Below are 24154 nucleotides of genomic sequence, written 5' to 3'. Positions count from 1 at the left end.
ACGGGCAATTTTTATCGCTGACGTACTGGTTTAGGAGGGAATCCGTGCTCAGCACCTCTCTTTCAGCTTTCTTTTTCTCCTGAAATTACACTTCCCTGCAGCTCATACCCCCCCTTTTCTAGCTCGCACCCCCTTTTCCAAGCTGGGAGGGAGGAGGGGGAAGCCGGGAGGCGGGGAGGAATAGGGAAAAGAAAAGCAGCCCCCCGCATGCCGCTATTTTTCTGCTCGGGAGACGATCCCCGGAGCTCCGAAAGTGAGCGATGGAGCGGGCGAAGGGAGGCAGAAGGGAGCTGGCTCCGAGGTGGAAGGGTCGGGAGTGGGATAGAGGGGGCGGGAAGGACCCTCTTTTTCGGGATGAAGGGAGAACCGGCGAGGGAGGGAGGCTGGCGGCACGGCGGGCAGCTGAGGTAAGTCCCCTCCTGCCCGCAGCTGTGGTACCGGAGCCCGGGAGCTACGGTGCCGGAGCTCCTGGGAGGGGGATGTTTTGGGGGCGTAAAGGAGCCCGATTCTGGGAGTGCCGAGGCCCGGGGCTGCCTCATCCCAACCCCCGGGCCGGGCTTCTCCGTGGCCGGAGCTGCTTTGGCATCTCCGACTCCTGGGAAGGTGGGTGCCAGTTATCCCGGCCCGGGGGCTGCAGGCTGCCCCTGTCCGCTCCCTCGGGGCTGGGCCGGGGTCCCCCCCGGTGGAGCAGCCCACGGATCCCGCTCCCAGCTCCCGGAGCTGCTCCCGTGTGTGTCTCAATTCGCTCAGGCTTGACTTGGCAATAAGCTCTCTCAATAGGGTGACAATAGAGCCCCGGTGGGACCCGAACAAAGAATTTGAAAGTAGTTAAATTGCAGGACACGTCCATCGCCTGGGTGCTTGAATTAAAAAAAAAAAAAAAAAAAAAAAAAAAAAAAAAGAAGAAGAAAAAAAAAAAGTATCGGAGTAAAGAAAAAGGAGAGAGACTTTTCTTTGGGCTGGTGAGAAAATGCTCAGGGTAAAAGTTGGTTTGGCGTCTTCATTTCAGCGACAATGGAGCAGAGCTAATTCAATAGGAAACGCGGGGATTTTTTAATGAAAAGACCGCCAGGGTTACACCGAAGTTAAGCTCTTGTGAATTAATTATTAGGGCAAATAAACTGGGGGGGGGGGGGGGGGAGGCGAGAGAGAGCGCGGGAGGGAGTGTTGCAATTTCTTAATATTCTCCTTTTCGTGTTTAACGACAATGCCATCAGGTTTTCGACTCTGATTGAGCAAAAGGATTTCTTACTCTCCCTGGGAAGAGGAGAAGAAGCTTTTTTTCTTTTTCTTTTCCTTTTTTATTTTTCTTTTTTTCCCCTTTTTTTTTTTTCCTTTTTTAAAATGCTGATACTTAATTGCTTTCAAAATAAAATACTACGGAATTTGTCAACGAGCTCCGACTTCTACTGGCGGTGGCATCTGGGGTTATATTTCCTTTCGTAGCAACTCGCAGATGCAAAAAGGAAAATAACGGGGGAATTTAAAAACACGAATGTAAAGGCGAGGCGGCGTGGTCGGCAGTTGCAGATCGCTCGGGCTCGATCGGTTTATTTTTCCCCACATAGAAAAACGTGTCTGGGGATCCCTGTGTGTCCATCGGGGCGGCCAGAGACTCCCCAGAGCAGCTCAGGGGCATCGGTGGAGTGAATCGGAGATAAAAAATAGGAGCCAGGTTACACGCAGGAAGGAGGAGGAGAGGTCGGAAGCGGAGTAAAGGTGTGCCAGGAGGGGTTTGGGGTTGGGAGCGGTTGGTGGGGTGGCTTGGGGGGGCATTTTTTTGCCTTACTGCAAAGGCTGCAGGCGAAGCGATACGTAATTCCATAAAGAAGGTAAGGGAGATGGGAATGGAGGGGGAGCAGAAGAGGAAAGCTCAGGCGGTTCCTGCAAGCCTGCACCCCGGTTCTAGCTCTCTGCGGCTGTCGGGGCGAAGCCATCATCGGGGCTGGGCCTGCCCGTCGCGGGGGGATGGCCTGGCCCGGCTGCAGGAGGGACCCCCAAGCTCCGGGGCCGCAGCCCGGGGGCAGCTGCTGCCCCGGCTCTGGCCGACGGCTGCAGCGGGTCGGGTTGGGCCCGGGGGCCACGGGGACCTTCAGCATTTGGACAGCGGGGCTGGGCCGGCGCGGCCGGGGGCGGCGGGAGCTTCCCGGGACAGAGGAAGACCGGAGATGTGGCTACAGCCCTTTTCCTGTTCGCCTCGGGCAGAAGGGGGTCCTCAAGGCAATGGGGACACTGCTGAGGGGACTTCGGGTGGACCTGGCCCCGTTTCTCACCCCCCGGAGAAGCGTTCTCCGTGGCCGGGGCAGAGCGGCTGCTCGGCGGGGCGGCCAGGTGAGCGGCGGCGGCCCCACGGAAGCGGGGGGCAGGGGGTCTCACCGGGGGATGTGGGGGGGCACACACACGGCTCCTCTCCCCCTCTCAGCCCCATCATCGGGGGGTAATTAAAGGGGTGAGGCGGAGGGGCTGCGCTTTCTGCTCGGCGGAGCCTGCCAGCCACCAACCCCCGCCGCCACCGCCGCCTTCCTCCCGTCCTCCTCCTCTCCCCCTCCCTCCCTCCCCCCGCCTCCTCCCCTCCCCCTCTCCCTCCTCCTCCTCCTCTCCGCCATGGTTGGAGTGAATAGGAGGCTGCCGGGCTGACGTCAGTGCGGGCAGAGCCTGCCGGCGGCGGCAGCTCCTGGCCACCGACCAGAGCCGGCACCGGCAGCAGCCGCGAAGACGCACGGAGCTCGGGCAGAGCCGCCCCCGTCGGCCCGAGCCCGGGGCTGGAGGTCGCAGGGTCCGCTGCTCGATCGGGGCCAGCCCTGCCCACCCTTCTGCCCACCCGCCCGGGGGAGGGGGGACCAGCCCCCGCAGCCCGCTTCTCTCGGGGACCGCCGTCCTGCCCTCGGCACGGCTGCAAGAGTAAGTGTCGCGGCCGGGCATCGCCGCCCCGGCGGGGTGGCCCCGGGGAGGCGGGAGGGCTCGGGGGGACTTTTCCACTGAGGGGGAGCTGGGGAGGCCGCACACCGGCTGCCGGTGGGGCGGAGGGAGGGGGGAGACAGAGTTGGGCTGGTCCCCGTCGGGAAGTTGGGCTCCGGCACCACGCGGGACCGGGACCGCCCCGCGCTGCTCCTCGGCTTCGGCCCCGAAGTCGCGAGGGACCAGCGGGAGACACCGGGGACCTTTTTCTGCCGGAGACGCGTTTGCTCCGGCAACCTCTCCCGGGTGCCCGGAAAGATGCAGCTCGGCATCGGGACCTGGGGCGGGCTGAGCACCGACGGGGAGGCGGGGAGCCGGGGTCAAGCGTTACCCGGGGGGCTGCTGAGTTGCCCCCAAAAGTCCCCGCTCGCCGACAGGAGAGGCAGTACCGGACAAAACGCCGGACGAGGCCGAGCCTGCCGAGGCATTCAGGCTTTAGGCCGCGACAGAAATCCCGTGCTCCTGGGGAAGTGCTTCCTCCCGGTGCAGCGTGGGCTGGTGCGGTGCCTCGTTTCGCGGGGGTGGGGACCGGGGCGCCCCGCTTCCCTGCTCGGATTTACCGGCGAGGAGCACAAGCGGGGCCATCGCTGCCCGTGCCCCGATCAGCCACCGGCTTCTAGTGGTGGAGGATTTATTTTATTTTTCATTTGCTGTATCTTTTTTCTTTGCCTTTTAAAAAAATTGGTTTATTTTATTTCATCCTTCCTCCCCCACCCATTTATATTTCTTTATTTTTGGTTGTTTTAGGTTTTTCTTTTACCCATTTATTCTTCCCTTCTGCTACTTCCCTCCTGCAAACCCCTGTTTCCTCGGGGTTTGATTTTTGTTGTCTATGGGGTTTTTTTCGGTTGTGGGTTTTGGTTTGGTTTTTGGTTTGGTTGGGGTTTTTGTTTGTGGTTTTTGTTTGGTTTTTTTTGTTGTTGTTTTGGTTTTTTGTTTTGGTTTGGTTTTGGTTTTGTGTTGTTTTTTTCCTGTATCTTCTTGGAAGTGAAATACATTTTAGGCCTCAGCCTTAAGGAAACCCGAATCATAGCAATGCAGGTGGCCTGAGAGCCTGCACCTTGCCGGATCCCCTCGACGTTTCTCCACCCCTGGCCCCCCCGGACCTCACTCAGCACCTCGCCCCTCCGAGCGAGGAGGGTCCGGGACCGTTCCCGCCAGGATCCCGGCCCCCGACGGCCGGAGAGAAAAAAAGAGCAGCCCGCGGGCTGGGACGCCGCTGCTTTGCCTTTTCAGCGCTGGAGCTTGCTCAGAGGCGGGTTTTAATTGCTAAACAAAGCAACGCGTTTCCTCCATGCACGTCGGGAGCTGCCGCTTGTGTGCGAAGCCCTGATTGTAGGAGGAAAAGGGGGAAAAAAAAAAAAAAATCAACCCCCCAGAAACAATTAAGAGAAGATGCAGCTCAAGGCGGGGTGGCACGGGGGGTTACTTCAGGTTGGCTAAAAATAACTTCTCCTAATTAAAGAAAAGTGACGTCAGACGTGCAGGACGTAGAAGAGGGGAAGGCAGCGAACTCGTTACAGAGCGATCACGTTAAATAATTGAGAGGCGGCCCAGTGACCGGGCGGGTACTGGGCAGCGGGGCTCTTCCCGTTGCTACCGGCGAGGCCTGGGTCACCCGAGGCGGGAGCGGGCAGCGGGGGCGGTCCCGGTCCCTGTCCCGGGCGGGCGGTGCAGCACCATGGCCAGGGCCGCGCCGTCACGGCCGCCCATCCCCGTCCCGTCGGGTCTCCCGCCGCCGCCCGTTGTTTCCTCTCCTGGGGTGCTGGGTGAGGCGGGACGGGGGCTGCCTTCGGGCGCTGCCCTCTCGGATCCCTCTCAAGGCTGCTCGCTGGTGCTTTGCGCTTTGCCAAAGGAGCCATTTTGTACATATCCTGCTAAAATTGCGCTAAAATACCCCTCAAAACCAACGCTGCAAAAAAAAAAAAAAAAAATCGAGATATTAACCAAAAATTAAAAATAATCCAAAGCCTATAAAATCCCCCAAATCCCCCAAGAGCCAGGTGCAATTTTCTCCCGGGTGCTGGGGCTCTGCCTGCACGGAGCGGATCGGGGCTGGGGCTCGGAGCACAGCCAGGCTTAACCGAAAAGGAGCAGGAGAAACAAATAATATTATACATAGTCCTGTCAAGAAAATATCCTCCTCTTTTGCCTGGCGCTGAGAGGGGACCCTGTCCCCAGCTCCGAGCAGCCCTGCGAGGTGCGGTGCCTCTCCCCCAGCATCCTCGCCCGAAAGACACGGAGATCTTGCACGGCGGCAGCCGGGCAGAGCTACGGCTTGACCGGGCTGGCTGTGCCCGCCCGGGGCTCTTCGCCGCTGCCGCAGGGACGGTGGGGCCGGAGCGGGGCTGCATTGCTGCGGGAGCAGCCCCGGGAGCAGGGGAGGCTGCTGCGGTGCCCCACTCTGCTCCCCGCTGCCGGGGCCCCGCGGTGAGTAACGGGGCCTGCCCCTCGTAGGGGGAAACTGAGGCCGGACCGTGGCCCAGGCCAGCCGTCCCGAGCCGCCCTGTTCATCGTCACCTCCGTCCCCGCAGCCTCGGGCTGCTCCTCGCAGGCAGTGGGGCAGGCGGACGCTTTCCCCCACCCCAGCTGCGGAACACACTGCCAGAGATCACCCTAACAGCCATAGTAATAAATTAGGAGAAAATCCAGGGCTAGAAAATTAAGGGGATCCGAATCAGGACAATTTCTTCCCCCTCCCTCTCTGCTGGCAGAATAAAAGAAATCCCTGCCAAGCCCCCTCCCGGGTGGCTCTGGGCAGCAGGGAACGCACCGAGGGGCTGGGGACAGAGCAAAGATTTCTCCCCACCCTCCGCAGCCTCGTCGGGACTGCCGGGGTACCCCCGGGGCCGTTTCTCGTTAGGCAGGAGGCGGGAGGGAAGCGGAGGTTCCCGGGAGCAGGGCAAGGTGGCCGGGCTCGCCTGGGCGCCGAGCGCAGACGGGCTGGCAGCGACGGTCCTTTAGCTTTTAGGCTAATTGAGCTCGTAGATTTAATTTATTTTCTTTTTATTTTTTTTTATTTTTAATTTCATTATTATTTTTAAGGGGATGGCAGGGAGGAGGGAGGCAAGGAGAGTTAGAAACACAAGCCCCGAGCGGAGCTGGCTGGGAGCCGGAGCCGGCGGGACCGGCAGGGCTGAGCTCAGCAGCGGCTGCTCCCGCCGCGGCCGCTTCGTTTCGCGGATCCCTCGTTTTGTAGCAGGTCCCATTTTACACCTCGGATTTCAAAGGAGGTGATGTTCAGAAGCGGCGAGGAACTGCAATTTTATTTTTTTATTATTATTTTTTTTTAATGCGGAGTGAAGTCAGATAAGCACCCCAGATAATCATCTTTACCTCCCGGCATTTTATTATTACTATTGTTGCTGCTATTTGTACGTGCCGGATTCGCCGCTACACGTCGCGTTAGGAACCTGTGCAGGAGCCAGCAGAACCTGGAAGGGAAATAATTTAAAAAAAAAAAAAAAAGGGGGGCAGAGAGGATCTGTGCCGGGTCTCGGGTGCAGTCTCCAGCCCCCGGGTGCGTCTTGGCACGGGCGGGCCCCGCGTCTGTCTGCGGGGAAAGGTGCCCTTTGGGCTGCCCTCGGGGATAGAGGCGTTGCGGGGGGAGGAGAAGGTGTGAGAGGGGAGTGTGAGCTGGATGGCGTGGGGGGGGACCCGAGTAAGGTAGAAAAAAAGGGGCGGGGGAAAGGGAAGGAAAATGGAAGGAAAAGCAAAAGGAATGGGAAAAGGAAAGGTCGGGGAAAGGGAGAGAGGAAAGGGGAGAGAGGAAAGAGGAGAGGGGGAAAGGGAGAGGGGAGAGAGGGGAAAGGGAGAGGGGAGAGAGAAGAGAAAGGGAAAAGGGAGAGAGGGAAAAGGGAGGGCACGCGGAGGACAGGGAGAGGGAAGTTAGTTCAGGTGGGTCCCCGCGCCGGGCGGTGCGGGGGTGCTGCCCGCCTCTCCCTGCCCTCTCCGGCCGAGCGGAGCTGCCGCGGGGGCAGGCGGGGCGGCAGGAGGGCGGCGGGTGCCGGGGCGCGGCGGGGGGGGGGCCGGTGCCGTGCAGGTCCGGTCCGGTGGGTCCGCCCCGTCCGTGCCGGGGGCTCCGGCCGCTCCTCTGCCGCTCGGGCCGGGGCTGGAAAGCGCGGGAAAGGGGGCGCTGATTTAAATGCGGGCGCAGGGATTGGCTGCGCGCGCCGTGACGTCACTTCCCAAAGGGGGCGATCACCGGGCGAGGGGAGTAGAAGTTGGGCGGCGGGGCGGGAGCGCGGGACCCTCGCCCGGGCGGTGCGGCGGCGGGAGCGGCCCCCGCGCAGCCCCCGCGCCCGGCACGGCCCGGCACGGCCCGGCACGGCCCGGTACGGCGCGGTTCGGCTCCCCGCAGCCCGCCCTGAGCTGCCGCGGCAGCCCCGCAGCCGGCGGTGCCGTGCGCCCGGGGCTCAGTCCCGGCTCGTCCTCTCCGCATTCTATTGATCTTTTACTCTATTTCCTTTTTTTTCTCTCTTTTTTTTTTTTTCTCTTTTTTTTCTCTTTTTTTTTTCTCTTTTTTTTTTTTTCTCTTTTTTTTTTTTTTCTTTCTTTTTTTTTTTTAATACATGTGTGTGTGTGGTTCCCGGTGGCAGCTCCCGGCCGCCGTGCCCCGGCCGCGCTCGCACCCTGGAGCGGACGGATGGAAGGACGGACGGACGGACGGACGGATGGCCGGCATCCCCGACGGAGGGATGTTTCTGTCTTTGGTTATCTAGCTGTATGAGTGTTGTGGAGCCATCATAAAGCTAGATAACCGAAAGTAGAAATGACTTCCAGACCTGCTCGCCCTGGGGAAGCGGCCGCAGCGGGACCGGCGGTGCAGAAGCGACCCGCCCAGCCGCCCTCGGGGCTCCAGGTAAGGGCTGTGGCTCCGCGCCCTCCCCGTCGGGCTGTTCGGGGCAGCGGCAGCTCGGGGCTCCGCGGCAGCAGGCGGGATGGCCGGGGGGAGGGAGGCGAGCCCTGCGCGAATGCTTTCATTGCCAGAGAAACCCGGGGCTTAACACTCGGTTAAACGCACCTCGACATTCGCTTCTAGGCTGCCGGGTGTCTCGGCTCTGTGGGGGAGAGAGTGAGCGCCCTCCCCAAACAACACCCCGTGCCCCGGTCCCAGCTTGCGAGTCACACCTCGAAAAACCCCGGGTTTTGGCTATTTTCCCTTTTCTTCTCTCTCACATCCTCTCTCTTTATTTTTTCGGCTTTGGGTTTGATCCTGGCCTCCCTTTGGAAGGTCAAGTTGGTGATAATGTGATCACTTTTCTCGTGCGGTGGCTGTTGCTTTTGTCCGTAGCTGGGGGCAGGATATCTCCAGGGCAGGGGGTGTCCAGGGAAGGGGTCCTGCTACTGGGTTCACCTTTCCGGCGTGTGCAGCCGCCCACCCTGGGGCTTCTTTGGGAGCCGAGCTTCTTGCTAAGGCACGAAGCCTCCTCTCACCTCTACTGCAAGCCCGAGAAGTTGAAACATAATATGCATTACAGTGCCTGGCAAATATTAATGTAAGGAGAAGAGGAAAAAAAGGAAAAAAAGAAAAAAAAAAAGGCAAGAAAGAACGAAAAAAAAAAAAAAAAAGGCAATTGGCAAATCTGCATTCCGTTCCCATGGCGACACAAAGCACCGCGCTCTCCGCCGAGCCTTCCCGGCACGTTTTCCCAGCTGGCGTGGGGCGAGCGCCCCTGGCCGGGACCGGGCTTCTCTGCCCCCCCCCAGCACCCCGGGGGGCATCATCGCCAGCCCCTCGCATCCCGCAGGGACGGTCCCCGCCACCCCGCGCCGGCCCCGACAGCTCCGCGGAGGCTGCCGAGGAGAAGCTTCCCGTGGCGGGGGTTGCGGGTGGGCTGTTTGCCCCCCCGGGAGCCGCTGTGGGAGATGGGGAGGGTGGGGAAAGGTGCTCCCACGGCTCGGAGAGGATGGACACCCCGCTCCATCCTTTGCGGCTGGGCATCCCTCACCGAGCCGAGCGGGTAGGAGCAGAGGGCTGAGCCCAGCGGCGTGCGGAGCCCTGCACACCTCGGAGGCAGGTTTCCCACTTCCCGGTGCACGGGGTAATGGCGTCAGAAGCCACGTAGGCCCGCCAAGCTAAATGTGCCCCTGCACCCTTCCAGGGCCAGCAAAGCACCACCATAGCCAGTGTCAGGGAAAAGGATCTCAGCCTGAATTTGGCTATACCGGGAGAAAGAAAAGTTCTGAGGAGCTGTTGTTATGATATATTCTAATGAGAAGTCATTGGAGAAATTAAAAAGGGCAGAGAAAGATGAAGACGCCAGCACTAATTCCGCAGGAAGCCTCCCAGGGAAAAGGCTGTGTGAGTGTGAACGCTGAAAAGCATGAAGGCCTGGAATTAGACTATCATTTAGAAAGCGTTACTAATCCGAAGTTACAGCAGTAATTCCATGATTTGCTGGGTCCCACACGCAGCGCCAGAATTAAAGATACGGATTTTCTAGAAATGTAACTCAACTGTGGCATCGAGTCTCGGCGAGATCCGAATGAATCATTCATTCCAAAGGCAGCGAAAGACGTGTCATTAAGATCCAACCTCCTTCCCTCCAGCCCATCTGGAATATGTATGCTCGATGCAATCCCAGAAATTGTGGAAGAGCTCGGAGATGGGGAGGAGGGAATGTAGTCCTTTCCCCCTTTTATTATGTTGGTTACTTTTAAGAAATAATTTTCCAATTATTTCCACAATATTGTGAGTGGCACTCAATTCCTCTCCTATTTATTTCTTTTCCCCTTTCCATATGCTAGGATTGAGTCAGGTGCAAATGGTTTCAGTGGAGATGCTTTAAAACTAGACTGAACAAAGCAGGAGGGAACTGAGCAAGGTGGTTGATGAATGCATTTATTCCGGAGTAATGATTTGATGGGGGATGGAGGAAAGAAACATTCAAATTCCTAATGAATATAATTCAGGAGGAATCATTCGACCAGCGTGTTAGAGAAAATCTGTTTGGTGGAAGTGTTTCTGCACTGGCAGAACCCAGGAGGTATTTCTGTCCCTGGCTTTTATAATTGCAAAAGGTGCAAATATAAAAAGAGGACCTGAGGGGGAAAAATATATATATACACACATATAATAAAGGTATTTGTGTGTGTATATAAATACAGATATATACATATATATAATTTTATGAAATAAAATGGAAGTGTGCAAATCCTTGTCTACATGTGAACTCTTACAAAGGATTGTTGCAAGCTTTTTTACCTTGCTATTGGATCAGCAATTGAGCTGGAAACCACCCTTGACTCCCACATTTTTTTTGTCCCCAAAATTGCCTATTCTCAGGTGATTTTTCAGGTAATTTTCAGTCCATGGGCTTGGTTCGCATATCCTGGAATAGTTCCCTTCAAAGGGGGTTGAGACAGAGAGTGAGCAATTTGGCCTTTAGTTTCCAGGAGAGAGAAATTTTTACTGGTTCTAAAATTCTTCATTTTCATCCCCATTGTTGGCCTGAACCCCCGGGTGTCTGGGGGAGGCGTGGAGGTGTCCCCCTCATTAATGAAGGAGGAGGCAGTGAGTGATGTGGGATGGTGATACGAGCATCCCCAGCTTGTGCACACATGGGTGGGGGGCAAGGACGTGGATAAAGCCCCCTGGTAAAGCCTTGCTTGTGAAATAACCCACTGCATTTAGAGGGTCCCTGGCAGCCCTCCTTCCCGTCTTCACTTTCTGTCTGTTTTGTGGGGTTTTTTTTTAAGTGCCATGTGGAAGGAGGGTCCCCAAGAGTCTGTCTCTGGGCCAGGGTGGATTTGGGCTGCACATGGGTCCCTTTGTGGCTTAGCCCTTTGCCCTGTTCACACAGCTTTTGGCTTCAGCGGGATCTTTTTCCCTTTGCAGCCCAAACCCAGAAGGGAAGGCACCTTTTTTGGCTGTGCATGGAGAAGAGTCCAAATCCTGGTGTTTGTGATCCTTGCCAGTGGGTTTCTCTTCTCTGTGGGACTCTCCCAGCAGAGCGATGGGACGCAGAGTAGGCCAGATGTGGGTGAAGTTCCTGGAGCTGGGCCGTGATGTCTTTGTTCTTCAGGCAGAGCTGCGGATGGGCAGAGGGAGCCAGAAAAGGAAGAATCAGTGTGTACCATTGGGGGATAAATGGAAAATGTAATTGGTGGGTTTCACCTCGGGGAAATGGTGCTCTGGGACACTTCATGTTCCAACTCATTATTTCCCATCTTTTCCTAAAACTTGCCCTCCATACAGTGGGTTTGGCTCAAGGCATGAGGTGAAGGAGGTTTGTACCAGATACTTGTGGAAGCCAAACCCACCTGGGCTTGGGGGTAGGTGGAGAGGGGGCTGCTCAGTCCCTGCCATTCGAAGGAGCCACCTCAGGAGCCTGGCTGTGGGAGCCCTCCCGCTTGGTTATGGATGAAATCCCATCAATGGGCATTTTTGTGGAATTGCCTGGCAATGACGGTTTTGATGCTTGAGGCTGGGCTTGGCCATTTGTTTTGTCTCTCTCAGCTCCCCCACCTCCCCACACCCTGGATGGTGCCTCCATTTACCTGTTTTGCCCTGGCTTTGTTCCTGCTGCTGGAGAAGAAGCAGAGCTCAGGGGCTTGGAGGGTCCATCCTGCCTGTGGCTGCGGATGGGTGCTGCTTGTGCCCCAGGGGAGGGATCATGGCTGCAGGCTGGAAACATGTTTTCTCACATCTTGGTGGAGGAAAGGTGCTAATTTGGCATCTATGCAGGTGATATGAGTTCCTCCCAGCTATGAGCACCGAGGTGCTGGTACGTGGCAGTGCAAGCACACTGGGTACTGCTTGTCACCCCTGCCACCAGTGCTGCTGCCTCCTGGCCCCTCAGTCGCCCTCAGCTTCTGGAAGGCCTTGGGGGCTGCAAGCACAAGATGGACGTGTGGCTACCTGCCTGGCTTCCCCACCACATGATGCCAGGAGTCACTCTTTCCAGGTTGGGAATTTCAGCGTTTGGTGCCCAAGAGCCCAGCTGGAAAAGCGTCATTTCGGGCTGCTCAGGCTCCCTCTGAGCCCATGTGTTTGGGACCAGAGCTTGGTCCAGTACGATGCCGGGTTGTCCTTCTGCCCACGGCCGGCTTCCCAGCATCTGCAAAGAGTCAGGACAGTGCTTTGGCTTTCATGTTTTCAGGTGCCATCTACTATTTATTCAGGGGCTCAGGTTTGGTTAGGAGCGTTTGCCTCAAAAGCTCAGGAGTGGGGGTAAAAAAAAGAAAAAGTGGGGGAGCAAAAGAACACAATCTCCGGCAGTTAGCTGTCTCTTGGAAACTCGGCTTGCTGTTCCTATAGAGGCTTTCTCTTTTCCTTCACCCTGGTCTGGCCTTAAGTACCACTTTAAGTGGGCTTTGCTCATTCACATCCAGGCTCCTTAGAGCAATTGAGCCTGCGGGGGTTTGAAAAGAAGGGACAGTCCTTCAATGGCAGGACCTTGGGCCAGGCTAATTGGTTTTGGTTCAAGGGGATACTGGATTTGTGAAAAGCCCAAAGACATCTTTCCCACGCCAAATCCTGGCTCTTCAGAGGGGGAAGTGAGGGGTGCCGGGTGGGGAAGGGAGCTGAAAGAAAGATGGTTTAGTTGAGGAACCCTTCGTAATGACCCAAATGCCCACCAGCCTCGGCAGGGATGGGTGCAGCGGGGGGCTGTGCCCAGGGTGGCAGGGCAGCAGGGGTCCCTCTTCGGGGCAGGTGGACAGCAGTGGCCTGGTTTCATTAAAACCAGACTTTTTCTGTGCATGCCAGACTCCCGTGGAGATGCCAGGAGCAAAGGAAGGATGGGATCTGGGTCCAGAAACCAAATCACTTCTGTGTGCTCACACGTGCAGCTGTGGGGGGAATTTGCTGAGGTCTCTTGTATCTCATTTTGATTTAGGAATTTATTTATTTTTAAACATTGACTCTCTCTGGCACCATTCCAGCAGTCCCATGACCTTTTACTCTCCCTAGTCCATAAAAATCACTTAATTATTGTGCTGAAAATCAAGGCTTGGAAACAAAGCCAGCTTATGGGACCATCATTTCTTGATATATTTCCTAAGAGGACATATTTCTGGGCACCTTCAGAGCAGAGCACGCAGCTTGTTGGATATGAGATATCAAGGCATTATTTATTGAGGAAGTCTTCACACTCCCTCATCTGTTATAATTAACTGATGACATTTTTTCTTAGGTTCAAAATATGGTGAAAAAGTATAATTAGCACGAAGCTAAGGCACTGCATTAAAATGTCTCCTATAGTTAATGTAGGATAGTCTTTCTATTTATTATAGGAGGAGCTGGCTCTGACCTCTGTGTTGGCTAACACTTTTTATTGTAAAGATTCTTGAACTTTTTTTTTCTTTTTGAGCACCTCTGACACTCCCATTGTTTGTTGCAGGCCCTTGAAATTCGGCCGGGGGAAGCTCTTAGGCTCAAGAAATGCTTGTTCTTTGTCTCTTAAATTCCTTTCAGGTTTAGCTGAATTATGAATTGTTCAGAATCATGATTTCCCTTCTGTTGCCTCTTGGGCAGGGGGAAATTGAAAATTTATTGTTTCCCTGGAATAATAATAACAGTCCACAAGCAGGGTGAAGTCCTGGACTCCCAGCACTGTATTGCAGAGCTCTGGACCAGCTAGGGAAGGTGGGAGGACGGTTGTGGCCAACTCCATCACTCCCTTCCACCCCTTGCTCATATTCTTCCAGCACGTCCCCAGCTCCTGGGAGAAAACTCCTCCAGGTCCTGACTCCAGGAGGAAAAAGAGTAGGTGGGTGCATTGGCCTGGGCACTGCCAGCCCCACTGGCCCCAGGAGAGCAGCCTTCTGCCACTGCCAGATAACATTAGTCCTGTATTTCATAGTGGCAGGAATCTGTGCTGAACCTCAGGGCTTGAAATCTCTCTGCCCACGCAGGATAAAGGCAGGGATGGGTGTGGGGTGGAGGGAGGGGAATTTGTTACACTTGCCTACGATTGTTTTTCTTTTTGCTTATATAAACAATCTATTATTTATTAGCTATAAATAATGCATTTTTCTGTATGTTTAGAATGCACGTGATTTCTGTATATTAAAAATGTACAGGGTTGAAGGCGCCAAAGCGAGCGCTGGCAAGTCGGGGGGTACCCGGTTTGGGTTTGACCATGAGACAATAATTCAGCCTCTCCCTGCCCGTGTCCTTACGAGGCTGTAATGACACGGTCACAGCCTAATTTTAGCTCGCTCCCTCTTTCCCTGGCCAGGGTGGCTGCAGAGCAAGGTGGAATTAAGGTTGCATGGGCAGCCATAAATTGGACACTTCCTAACTTGGAAGTGCTTGACCACACAATCTAAGCGAGGGCCCTTCAGCGCGGTATTTCTGCGTGTGGCGTTAACTGTGTTGGCTGAAGACAGCAAATGCAGGGGTAGAGAAGCCGTAGAGCCAAAAAGACCTATCAGACTGTTGAAAGAGCTCATTTGAATAGATGGGGGAGTCAACAGAGCCTACACTTGATCTGAACTAAAAGGCCACGAAGATGTCTCCAAGCTCAGAGGGGGAAGCCTTTGTTCCTTCAGCCCCAGCCTTGTTGTTTTCCTTGCTTTTGGTTTTGCCTCGTTCACTCCCGGGCAGGTTTGGGCTCCCGCTCTTGAGGAACCTTCAGCTTGAGTAGTGAATTCATGTGCTCTTGACAGTGAAGGCGTCCCTAGGAAGGTGCACATGCACACACGCTCCCACAGTCGCACCAGCAGACGTGTGTAACCACCTCCAGATACACACACTGCTTGGCATCCTTGCCTTGCACACTCCCTCTCCTCAGTGGCACTCAGGGAGCCATTGCATATGTTGGAAGGAAAGGCAAGGCCTTTTTGTGTTACACAGGGGACCTAATGTTTTTTCAACTGCTGCAAGAATTACCTTGGAGGTGATTATATGCAAAGCAGATTTATCTTTGCTTGAAATGGCTTTTTACTTTTTTTTTTTTTTTTCCTTTGTTTACTGGGGGGTTCCTCCTTTCTAGCTTGCAATAGGACATTTGGCTGTCTCTGGTTTCTAGCAGAGTGAACTCTGGTTGGGCAAACTTGGGAAACTAAGCAGTCTTTTTTTCATCTTGAGGACTCCTGGAGGCCTCCTTGGGGCTGTTCCCACATCAGCACAGCTATCCGAGTGTCCTGTGTTTGGGTTTCCATCATATGGGTATGGGCTTGTGTTTCATGAACATCTTTTTCATAACTTTCCCCCTTTCTCCTGCATCTCAGTTCAGCAAAGGGCCTGTCTATCTGGATGCAGGCAATAAACGTCTGTTCTCACCCTGACTTCTGTTAATGAGATAGAGACAGGTAAGCATCACACATACCAACTTTTCTGCTCTCAGCAACATCAAGGAGATGGTGACAAGCTATTAATGGAAAGTGATGGTCTGGGTGCTAATTAGTGCTTCCTTTTCAACTTTTACCTACGAGTCTGCTGAGATGCCCATCCCAGCTTCTCCTCTCTCCTTGCATCCCTTTGTTTCCAGCGCGTTCCTTGTTCTCCATGCACATCCCATGTTGAAGAAGCTTCCCTGTATTTTTTTGCTCTACCAGTCACTTTCTGCATCTCCTTATTCCCTTTTTGTGCCTGTTTCCTCTGGGTAGTTGCCACCTGCACCCTCATTCTCCTGTGGTTGCTCCCAGCAAAGAGTAAACATTATATAGAAGTGGAATCCAAAAGCTTGGGGATGGGGCACCTGAAGTCGGTCAGGACTTTCTCTGCTTCATCACCAGGTTGCAATATTCGCTTGTGGCACCAGTTCCATGGGGTCAAATTACCCCAAGGACATGAGGTCTGTCCCCTCTTCCTGCAGGTAATGCTGTAGGGAGGCTCCTAGCAGCTCACAGGTCTTGGTTATGGAACAATTAGTATTTAAAGTGGATCTGCTGGTGATGCCCAGAGTCCAAGTAGGACGGGCCTCTGCAGTGTGAGCCTGGAGGAGATGACAGTGATTGCCTCAAAGAGCTTGTGGTCTAAACTCTAAATGCTTTTGCTCTCCACCAGACCCCATTCCTGGCTGTTTTTTCAAATCCACCCCGACTGTTGCTGCTGCAGCAACATGCTGCCTGGTCTCAGTTGGTGCCCAGTCTTTCCTGTGTCTCTTCCTCCTGGCCTCTGGGCTCTGCCCCTTCCCGAAGGACAGTAATAGTCTTCTCCGCACCTTTTTTTGCACGGGCTGTGGGTTTCTTGCTGCCAGGCTTGTGTCCCAAGGAGCTGCCTAATCTGCCCCTGTCATTCCCAGTCACAGGCTCCACGCACACCATAGCTTTATGGGGAATGCTTGCAGGGCAAGTGGGAAGAGGCAGCCATGGTTTGCACATTAGCTAATTAATTTTCATGACTGAACAATGCTGCCTGGTCTCTTGTTTATACTCCTCGCCGCTCCCTTCCTCCCCCCGCCTCGCTGACACACACACAAGACGACACATCTCGCAGGAACGTCAGCCTCCTCCCGCAGCCTTGAGACGCCAGCGGTTATTCTGTTGGCTTGTCAAACGCGGGTTTCCCTGCTTCATGGTACACAGGGGCCCCCTGTTTCACATTTGCTGATTCTTATTAGACCCAGCGCGCCGGGGTCTTGTCTCTCCCCGCAAAGCAACGCGCTGCATCCCATCCATAAATCCAGCCCTGGAACAAAGCCTCCTCTACCCTGCCCCATATTTCTACCCAGCCTGCCCGCTTTCCCCTCTCTCTCTCTTTCTCTCTCTCTCTCTCTCTCTCTCTCCCCCTCTTCCGTGCTGAAGGTTTCCTAGTGCCAGGGAGATATGATAATTCTTGTGAAGAGAGCATGAAATGCCTCTGCTCTTTGTGTCTGTTTAATTCAATGAGAATCCCAGCCCCAGATGTCATGAATGGTGGGCTTTGTGCTGGCCCTTCCTAAGCCCTAACCGCCAGCCCTGCTCTCTGTCTTTCTTGTTTCCCACCACTGGATACTGATTAACAAACTAAATTATTTTTCCTCCCTAATGATGTTTTCCCACTTTGCCCACCAGGCTGGAAGAAGCCATAGGGAGGAAAGAGTTTGTGCAAAGGATGAGATAGCCAGGGAGAAAATTAAAGAGACAGTGTTGCTCTCTGGGCTCTGGCAAGGCAGGTCCACTCGGCTTTATTTCCCTATTAGAGAACGGGGTTGTGTCTGGTTGTATTTTATGAGGCTGGGTGTATTTCAGCCAAGGGGATGGGCTTGAAAGCATCTGCACAAGGTATGCTCTGAAGCATGCCAAGGTCCATAACTCACTCGCAATTGTGTGTGCAAGTTTGCACAGTCCCAAATTTAAGGTCTCCTTTCCAGTCGTGAGTGACACTTGGTAATTACTTGACATCCATCCATGCATATGGGAGCCTCTTTCTAATTGAGACAAATTCTCTTTTCCTTAATCAGACATGACTGCGAGTTCACAGAGTGGGATGCCTTGGGAAGGGCTGGGACGTCTGCACCTGAGCAAGGAGAGGTGAGTCCCTGGGAGTTTTGCTGAAGGATTGTCCATGCATGGGAGACCAGCTCTTTTACCGGATCCCTCCCTCCCTTCCGCAGCCAATTTTTCTTTGCCAGACTTTTGAAATGGGGCCAGTTGTTAGCTGTTGCTAGAGAAGACCAGCAGTGATAATCCAGAGAGCCTGGATGGAGCTGGAGACAAGTGGCCAAGGCAGGTTCATGCAAAGCCACCTGCTTCCTGGAGCCCAGCAGTGCCTCCTTGCTGGGCACCAATGAAGTTGTAGCCAGTGTACACCCTTCTGGAGCATGAAAAAAGGATGGGTGTCAACCTTGCAAGCAGAAAAGGCAGTAGGGAGCCTTTCAGCTACAACCTGGGAGTCTGAATTTTGTAGTTGGCAGTAATTAAGAGGTGGATTGGTTTGGTGTTTTGGGGTTTTTTTGGTTTTTAAAAATGACAGGAGCCCTCAGGCTGACAGTGTGGGCTCCTCTCAGCTGGGTTGCGGGCAGGGTCAGGTCTGATGGACAGGGCACGGCAGGGAGCAGGGTATGCTTGGGGAGGCTCTATAGCAGTGTAGGGCTCAGCCCTGCTTTTATTATACATTGTGGGATCTCCAGTCAGAGAGGGCCAGAGCCTTGCCTTTCTCTGTGCAGAGCAAGCTGTAGGCTCAGCTTGTAGGGCAGCTGCTCCCTTCGGAGCCACGCTGATGCTGTGGTTCCCAGCTCTGGTTCCCTTTTTCCTCAGCTTAGACTAGATGGGGGAATAAACAGAGAAAAGGGTGTTCCTTGTGTGCACCCACCCAGCCCCTGCGAGCACACCCACTGCATCCAGCAAAGTGCCGCCTCGCATACGATACGGCCTTTCCTTCCCACTGCAGTCACATCTGACCCTTATTACTTCTGCAAGGTAGAACAAGGCAGGAAAAATGGCTGTGCAGTGAGTTTCTTCATGCGCCAGGATTTATTAAGAACAATAGAGGAAATCAATCCATCTATGTAGAATACATCGCGGGCTGCAATGGGATAAAGCATTTATTCCGCTCTTGAAGGGTAGAGCTATAACTCATGGGAGGCAAAACCCTTAGTGCTCTGGAGTCCCTTCCCTTCATGTGTGCAAAGAAATGCTTTAGCCCATGGCAACCTACCAGCTATTGAATTTGTGTGGAGAATCTGCCGTCCTTCCCCTCCGCCGGCCCCTTTTTGGAAGGCGAGCCACTCATTAAAACACACCTCTGGAAAAATGAAGGGGCTGTCTGTTCCAAGGCATCTCTGCATCTCGCTTTTACTTGAAACAGAAAGAGAATAGAGATGTCTCAGTGATGGAAAAGCAAACTCCCCCCCCCCAGTTTTGAGTGGACAAATCATGCTTAAACCAAGGCAGGGTTTGCTGCAACTTTCTGCTGATGCCCAAGGACCAGGCGTTGCAATTACAGCAGAGAGGGCTGGTTGGGGTGTGGTGACAAGGCAAGATGCTGTGCAGGGGGATCTGTGTTCTGCAGCTGAACATCTCCAATGCTGACTGGATATATATGTGTGTGTATATATAAGTACTACCCTGTGCCTGGCTCTCTGCTCACAGTAGCAGGCATGCAGTGCAAAGAGTGGAGCAGTAGTTATCAGGGGCAAAAGGTGACTGGGATTTGTTATAATCTTTCTGGGTGTGAGAGAGTGTGAAGGCGGCGGGGGGGGGGGCATTAATAGTGAAATGGTATTTTCACTAAGCCTATTTTCACTGGGTCTAATCTATGTTGTGGGAAGAGGATGTCTTCAATAGGGCAGACCCAGTGAGGCTGGTGAGCTATTTGGAGGGGGTCTGGAGACCTGAGGAGTGTGGGCAGGGGTAGCGATTGAGCAGACACATCAGATGGCCTTCCTCAGCAGAGATGACTTGGTAGGTAGCGTGCTGTTGGGCAGATGGGGTTAATTCTTACACCCAAATCAAAAGGCGACCGAGGGGGGAATGTTTTATTAATGAAAGCAGCCCTTTGTGAGTATTCCTCCCGAGGCACGTTCTCTCCACCCGCTGCCTTCCCCCCTGGCTGCTGTCTGGCCCCACGTCTTGCTTGGTACCTGCTCAGCTGCCACTCACCCACTGACAGGATTCATCAAGAAATGTTTCCATATGTCTGAGTCCGAGACCTGGGTGAGTGGGACTGAAGGAGGAGGAGGAGGGAGGGGTCCTTGGCTATATTGGAGAGAAGGGTGTGCCACAGGCAGGCTCAGGCTGTCACAAGTTGCATGTCAGCCCATTGATGCTGCAGTGGTGCTGTTGGGGTCACCTCTTGCTGATACCAAAGAGTGAGAGAAACTGTGGTTTGCAGAGCTCAAGGTAAAGTACAGGTCAAAAGCCAACACCTCAGTAGGCTGGGGATGTAGGGCCCAGCTGGAGATTGGGTTGGAGAGGCTGGGAATGCCTTACTCGCCATCCAGCCCCCTTCCCATCCCACTGCTTCACTGTCTGCCAAGTAATGGGCTCAAGAGAGAAGGAGGGGATTTCTGTGCTCCACAAAGCAGCCTCTCCCAGTCTTTCTTACCCTTGTTGTCTTCCCATGGCCCTATCCTCGGGGGACCTGGGCAGCTTGTTGTGCCAAAGGAAGAGGCTGAGGGAACAACAAGGGCTGCGTGTGGAGATTATTTCTGTTGCTTGGTTAAAAATAAAACAAAAGCTGGTTTATGACAATTGATTTAGAAGAAGGAGGAAGCAGAGCTCAATTCCCAGAGCACCTTTTAGCGAGGCTCTGCACGCCCGTGTGTGTCGTACGCGTGTCAGAACAGAGCACCCAAGGAAGGCCGGGTTGGGAAACCTCGCATGGAAGCGGGGAAAAGACCCCGATGTATGGCTGCTTCCCTGAGGGAACCCCCGCAGGGCTAATGTTTGATCTGAAGCTTGGTTGTACTCCTCTGAAACCTTGGGATGTCAGGAGCTCGAAGGGAGCCTGGGACGGAAGAGGATGCTATTTGCATTTTCCTATGAATGCATCTATTTGTATAAATGCGGTGTCTCTGTGCATGCGCGCGCTCCCCTACGCATGCATTTGTTTGAAGAGCAACACACTGTCCCCGTGGTGTTCTCCACTCAGGGCCAGAACTGGTTAGTCTGAAATTCAGACTCTTCCTGGAGGAGCCTTAACTCCCCTCTTTGCTTCAAATATAGCAGTGGCTATGGACATAGGAGTCCCAAGATGTTTCACCGTGCAATAGCGGAGTTTCATTGTGGAGGATGGAGGCTCCCCCTTTCAAATTTGCACAGACATCAAAAGAGTCTGGGAGGTTCAAACAGATCACAACGTAATCAAAATGCCAAGCCACTGTCTGCTTCTGCCTTTGGGTTGACAAGCAGGATTAGCACCCAAGGGAAGCAGGGTGTAATAGTGTTTCACGGGCACTGTGAACAGCCCAGAAGTGTGTGGAGTACAGAAAGGTTAGCCGAAGGGCAGGCACAGCTCCAGACATACACTTGGGGGGTGGATTTTAAAGCAAGGAGCTGTACATGTGCAACCTCTGTGGATATTTATTTTAGCAGAAGGCAGGACTCTTCTGTATACCCATTCTGTCACGCTGGGAGCAGTTCAAGCTGAACTGGAGAAAGCCAGCTTAAGGGGTGGGGATGTGCACCAGCATGGTGAGGAGCAGTAGCAGTTGACCTATAGTGCTGTCATTATAATGGTGTGGTTTTCCATGTAGACAACGCCGGAGTGGAGCAGCTAGCCTGCCATCCCTTATGTTTCACTGTCTAACCAAGATGTATAACACGGCCCTGTCTGCTTGCAGTTGCAATCACCCTCGTGCTCTGGTTCCGCACAGAGTACTGGAGCAGATGCCGAATTTTCAGTGTGCATCATGTGCCTATTGCACCGTGTGAGAGAGCCCCGGCGTGGCTAAAGACATGTGAAATGCTTCCCAAATACTGCTTCAGTGTCAGTAATTGCTGTAATTGTCCTGAGGACAGCCTAAGGCCAAGGATGAGGGTTACTTGGCTGGTATTTCGTCTTGCTCATTTGGAGAAATGAACAACACTGATGTTTCCACTGTAAAGCTCTGTGGAATAGGAAATTCAGGTGTAGCTTTGTCTGTATTTGTGCAACTGTGCCTTTTCCGACTGATCTTGTTTTAAATGTGTGTTAAATTAAGGTTTAGAAAGCTTGCATCTTCATTACTGGTGTCTCTGCTGTTTTGGTTTGAGATTTGTTTCTACTGGGAGAAAGGCAGAATTTGCCCATAACTCGATCTCCGGTGGCCAGGCAGGCAGCGCTTTCCCTCGTAGTTCTTGGACTGCCAACCCGTGTTGCTCTACCTGTTCAGGCCACGTCTTCCAGGGTCAGGCCCCAGTCGGGATGCCAGCCTAGTGCCTGGCAGCTGACAGGGCTCATCGGGGCACGTTCAGACGGGCAGCTGCGCCCCAGAAGCGGCTGCTGGTGCGGGGCTGGCCCAGCCTTGGCTCCCGCACCGCTCGGATCCGAGGGGGACGCCACGGCGAGGGTGCAGCCACCTCCGTGGCCACAAGCGTGCCCTGGGCGACGCGCAGCTCCTCCGCCAAGGAGAAGTGCACGATGATTTTTCCGGTCAGGAGGACTGGGGTAGAAGCCGTGGAAGCGCCGCGTGCCCCGCGTGTTGGCAGCACGAGCGGGGCGTGGGCTAAAATGGCCGCTCGCCAGGCCTCGCCAGCGCGCTCCGAACCGCCGTGGCGACCGCCCAGCTGCCAGGGCCCCCCTTTCCCCACGGGTCTGCGGGATGGCTGCCGCTGCCCCCAGCCAGCGGGTGCCAGCCCCCTCCGGCCGGGCGGAGGGGAGCCCGCTGGGGCAGGCTGGCTGCGGGCCTGAGGCAGCGCGGGCCCTGGCGGCCATTTTGCGGGAGGTGAGCGCTGCCTGTAAGATGGCCGCATGGGCATGAGGTGGGGTGCAGCGCTGCCTCGTCCTCGCCACGCTGCCTCCTTCACGCCGTCCCCTCCTTATCTTGCTAATTACCGATGAAGGCAGAACAATAACGGGAGCTGGCATGCCCCAGTTCTTTCTCTGCCACCTCCCTCCTCGGGCGGAAAATCTGCGCGCACACCTCCCTCCCCCCCCCCCCCCCGCCCGCCAGCCCCTCTGTGATATTAATTGAATTAACATACTTCCTAATTTGCCTTGTGTTTTGCCCGCACTGGCTCCCAGCCGCCTCGTCATGGCTTCTCCAACTGGTGGAGAAGGACCGAGCACGTTCGTCCCCTCCGCTTGTTTGGTTGTATGCGAAAAATCCTTCATGACATCTAAAAGGGGTGGCGGGACAATAGCCCACGCGGGGTTTGGCAGGAGACATGCGATATTTACCCCGCCAGACCATCCTCGCTGCCGCTTTGCCGGGGGATTACGACGGCTGCCGTCCCCGCGTTCCTCCATTGATTCATTTTGCTGGTGGCGGGGGGGACGCGTTGGCACGCGGCTGCTTTGTGCGCCTTGCTTCACCTATGAAAAGGACACATTAAGGTGTTGCCATAAACCTCCGATGACAAAGAAAGCGCCTTTCTCTTCTGCTCGTAGGCAACAATGACAGAAGCCTTTAAAACCATGATTCCCCCCCCCCCCTCCCCAAACGCTTGCAGAAGGCTTCCCCTAAAAGGAACTTAAATACATATCATTAAATCTAAAGCGCTGAGCTCTGCTTCTGCTAACTATGCCATGCTTTTTGTTTCTGATAGTATTTGTCCATTGCAGAGAGCGAGCCAGGGATGCGGAGCCTCCCCCGCCCTCCTCCCTTTGTTTAAGTGACAAAATGTTTCTATGTTCTTGTTTAGAAAATAAACCTTTGTGGGGTTTTCAGCTTTTATTTTTATTTTTTCATTTATCGTGGTGTGAAATCCAAACTCCCCTTCTTCTCAGATCTTGGGAATCCATGTTCCTTGTGATCAATTTTCCCTCCTTTAACTAAAAACACTATGTTATTTTATAGTATTACTTTGAAAACACAGCAGTAATATTTTGAATTTGAGTATTTGGAGCTTCACGATGTTGCAATATTTTATTTTATAAGCGATGAATGAAAAGCAATGATTTAAGTGTGTAATGCACAATACAGATGCCATGCATTGTAAATACATTTCAGGGCATAAAATCCAACACAGAGAGCCAGTGTTCCACAAGAGCTGGGAGTCCAAAAATAACTGTAAAAATGAATTGTCTGGGGGGACGAATCTCTTAGATCCCAGCCAATATTTGCAGGGTTAAAATATACAACTGGGTTACTCATTGGCATAAATATCTGTTTTTAAAATGCCAAAGATAAGCTGAAAAAGAAGTGAAGGAAATATTTGACTGATTACTGGATGCCATGGATTCCCTGCATTTAATTTCATACTTACATGCTATTTACTTGTCCCATGTTTATGGGTATGTGCTTTAGCTTCATATAAATCTTTCCTGTCTGTCTGTCTCACTGCATTCTTTTCTCTTCTGCCATCCCATCTGCTTCTCATGGTCCTTCTCCTGAAACCACATCACAGGATCTGATGGGGATAATGGGAATCCGCCTCTGGTCTCTATCATAAACATGCCAACGTCGGCCATTGTGTCAGGAGCCGGCGGTCACCAGATGGTGCTTGGTTGCCCAGGGTCTGTTGTCGCTGGGTTTGGTCTCTTGATAAACCAACAGCTCCTTGAGCATTATGTTTTCCCCAAAGATCTACCTACACTGGCTGAGGAAAGTGTAAGGACCTTGGGTAATGTACCCCATGGGATGAAAACCTTCTGGGTGTGTTGGGCACTTTGCAGCTTCAGCCATACAGCTATGAGCTGTCCTTGCAGAGCTCAAGCTTGTTAATCCCTGTGCTCAGT

At 53.9% G+C, this 24154-nt stretch overlaps 1 protein-coding gene across 2 annotated transcripts in view; it reads left to right on the top strand.

Moving 5' to 3' along the window:
* Positions 1-7657: 7657 nt before the first annotated feature.
* The window catches only part of LOC127388705 (uncharacterized), a 35816-nt gene continuing 19319 nt past the window's right edge, over positions 7658-24154 (top strand). Inside the window, exons 1-2 of one of the 2 annotated variants that reach the window (XR_007890441.1) lie at positions 7658-7819; positions 17295-17364. Coding sequence is in view for 1 of the 2 variants with exons in the window: in XM_051628479.1 (XP_051484439.1) it covers positions 7730-7819 (90 nt within the window). In the remaining variant the exon portion in view is untranslated. The remainder of the gene's footprint in view (positions 7820-17294; positions 17365-24154) is intronic. The other variant, XM_051628479.1, reaches the window with a different exon arrangement.

This window comes from Apus apus, chromosome 10 (assembly GCF_020740795.1).
Source record: "Apus apus isolate bApuApu2 chromosome 10, bApuApu2.pri.cur, whole genome shotgun sequence".
In the NCBI taxonomy this organism is placed as follows: Eukaryota; Metazoa; Chordata; class Aves; order Apodiformes; family Apodidae; genus Apus; species Apus apus.
This window is presented reverse-complemented; position numbering and strand designations above follow the sequence as displayed.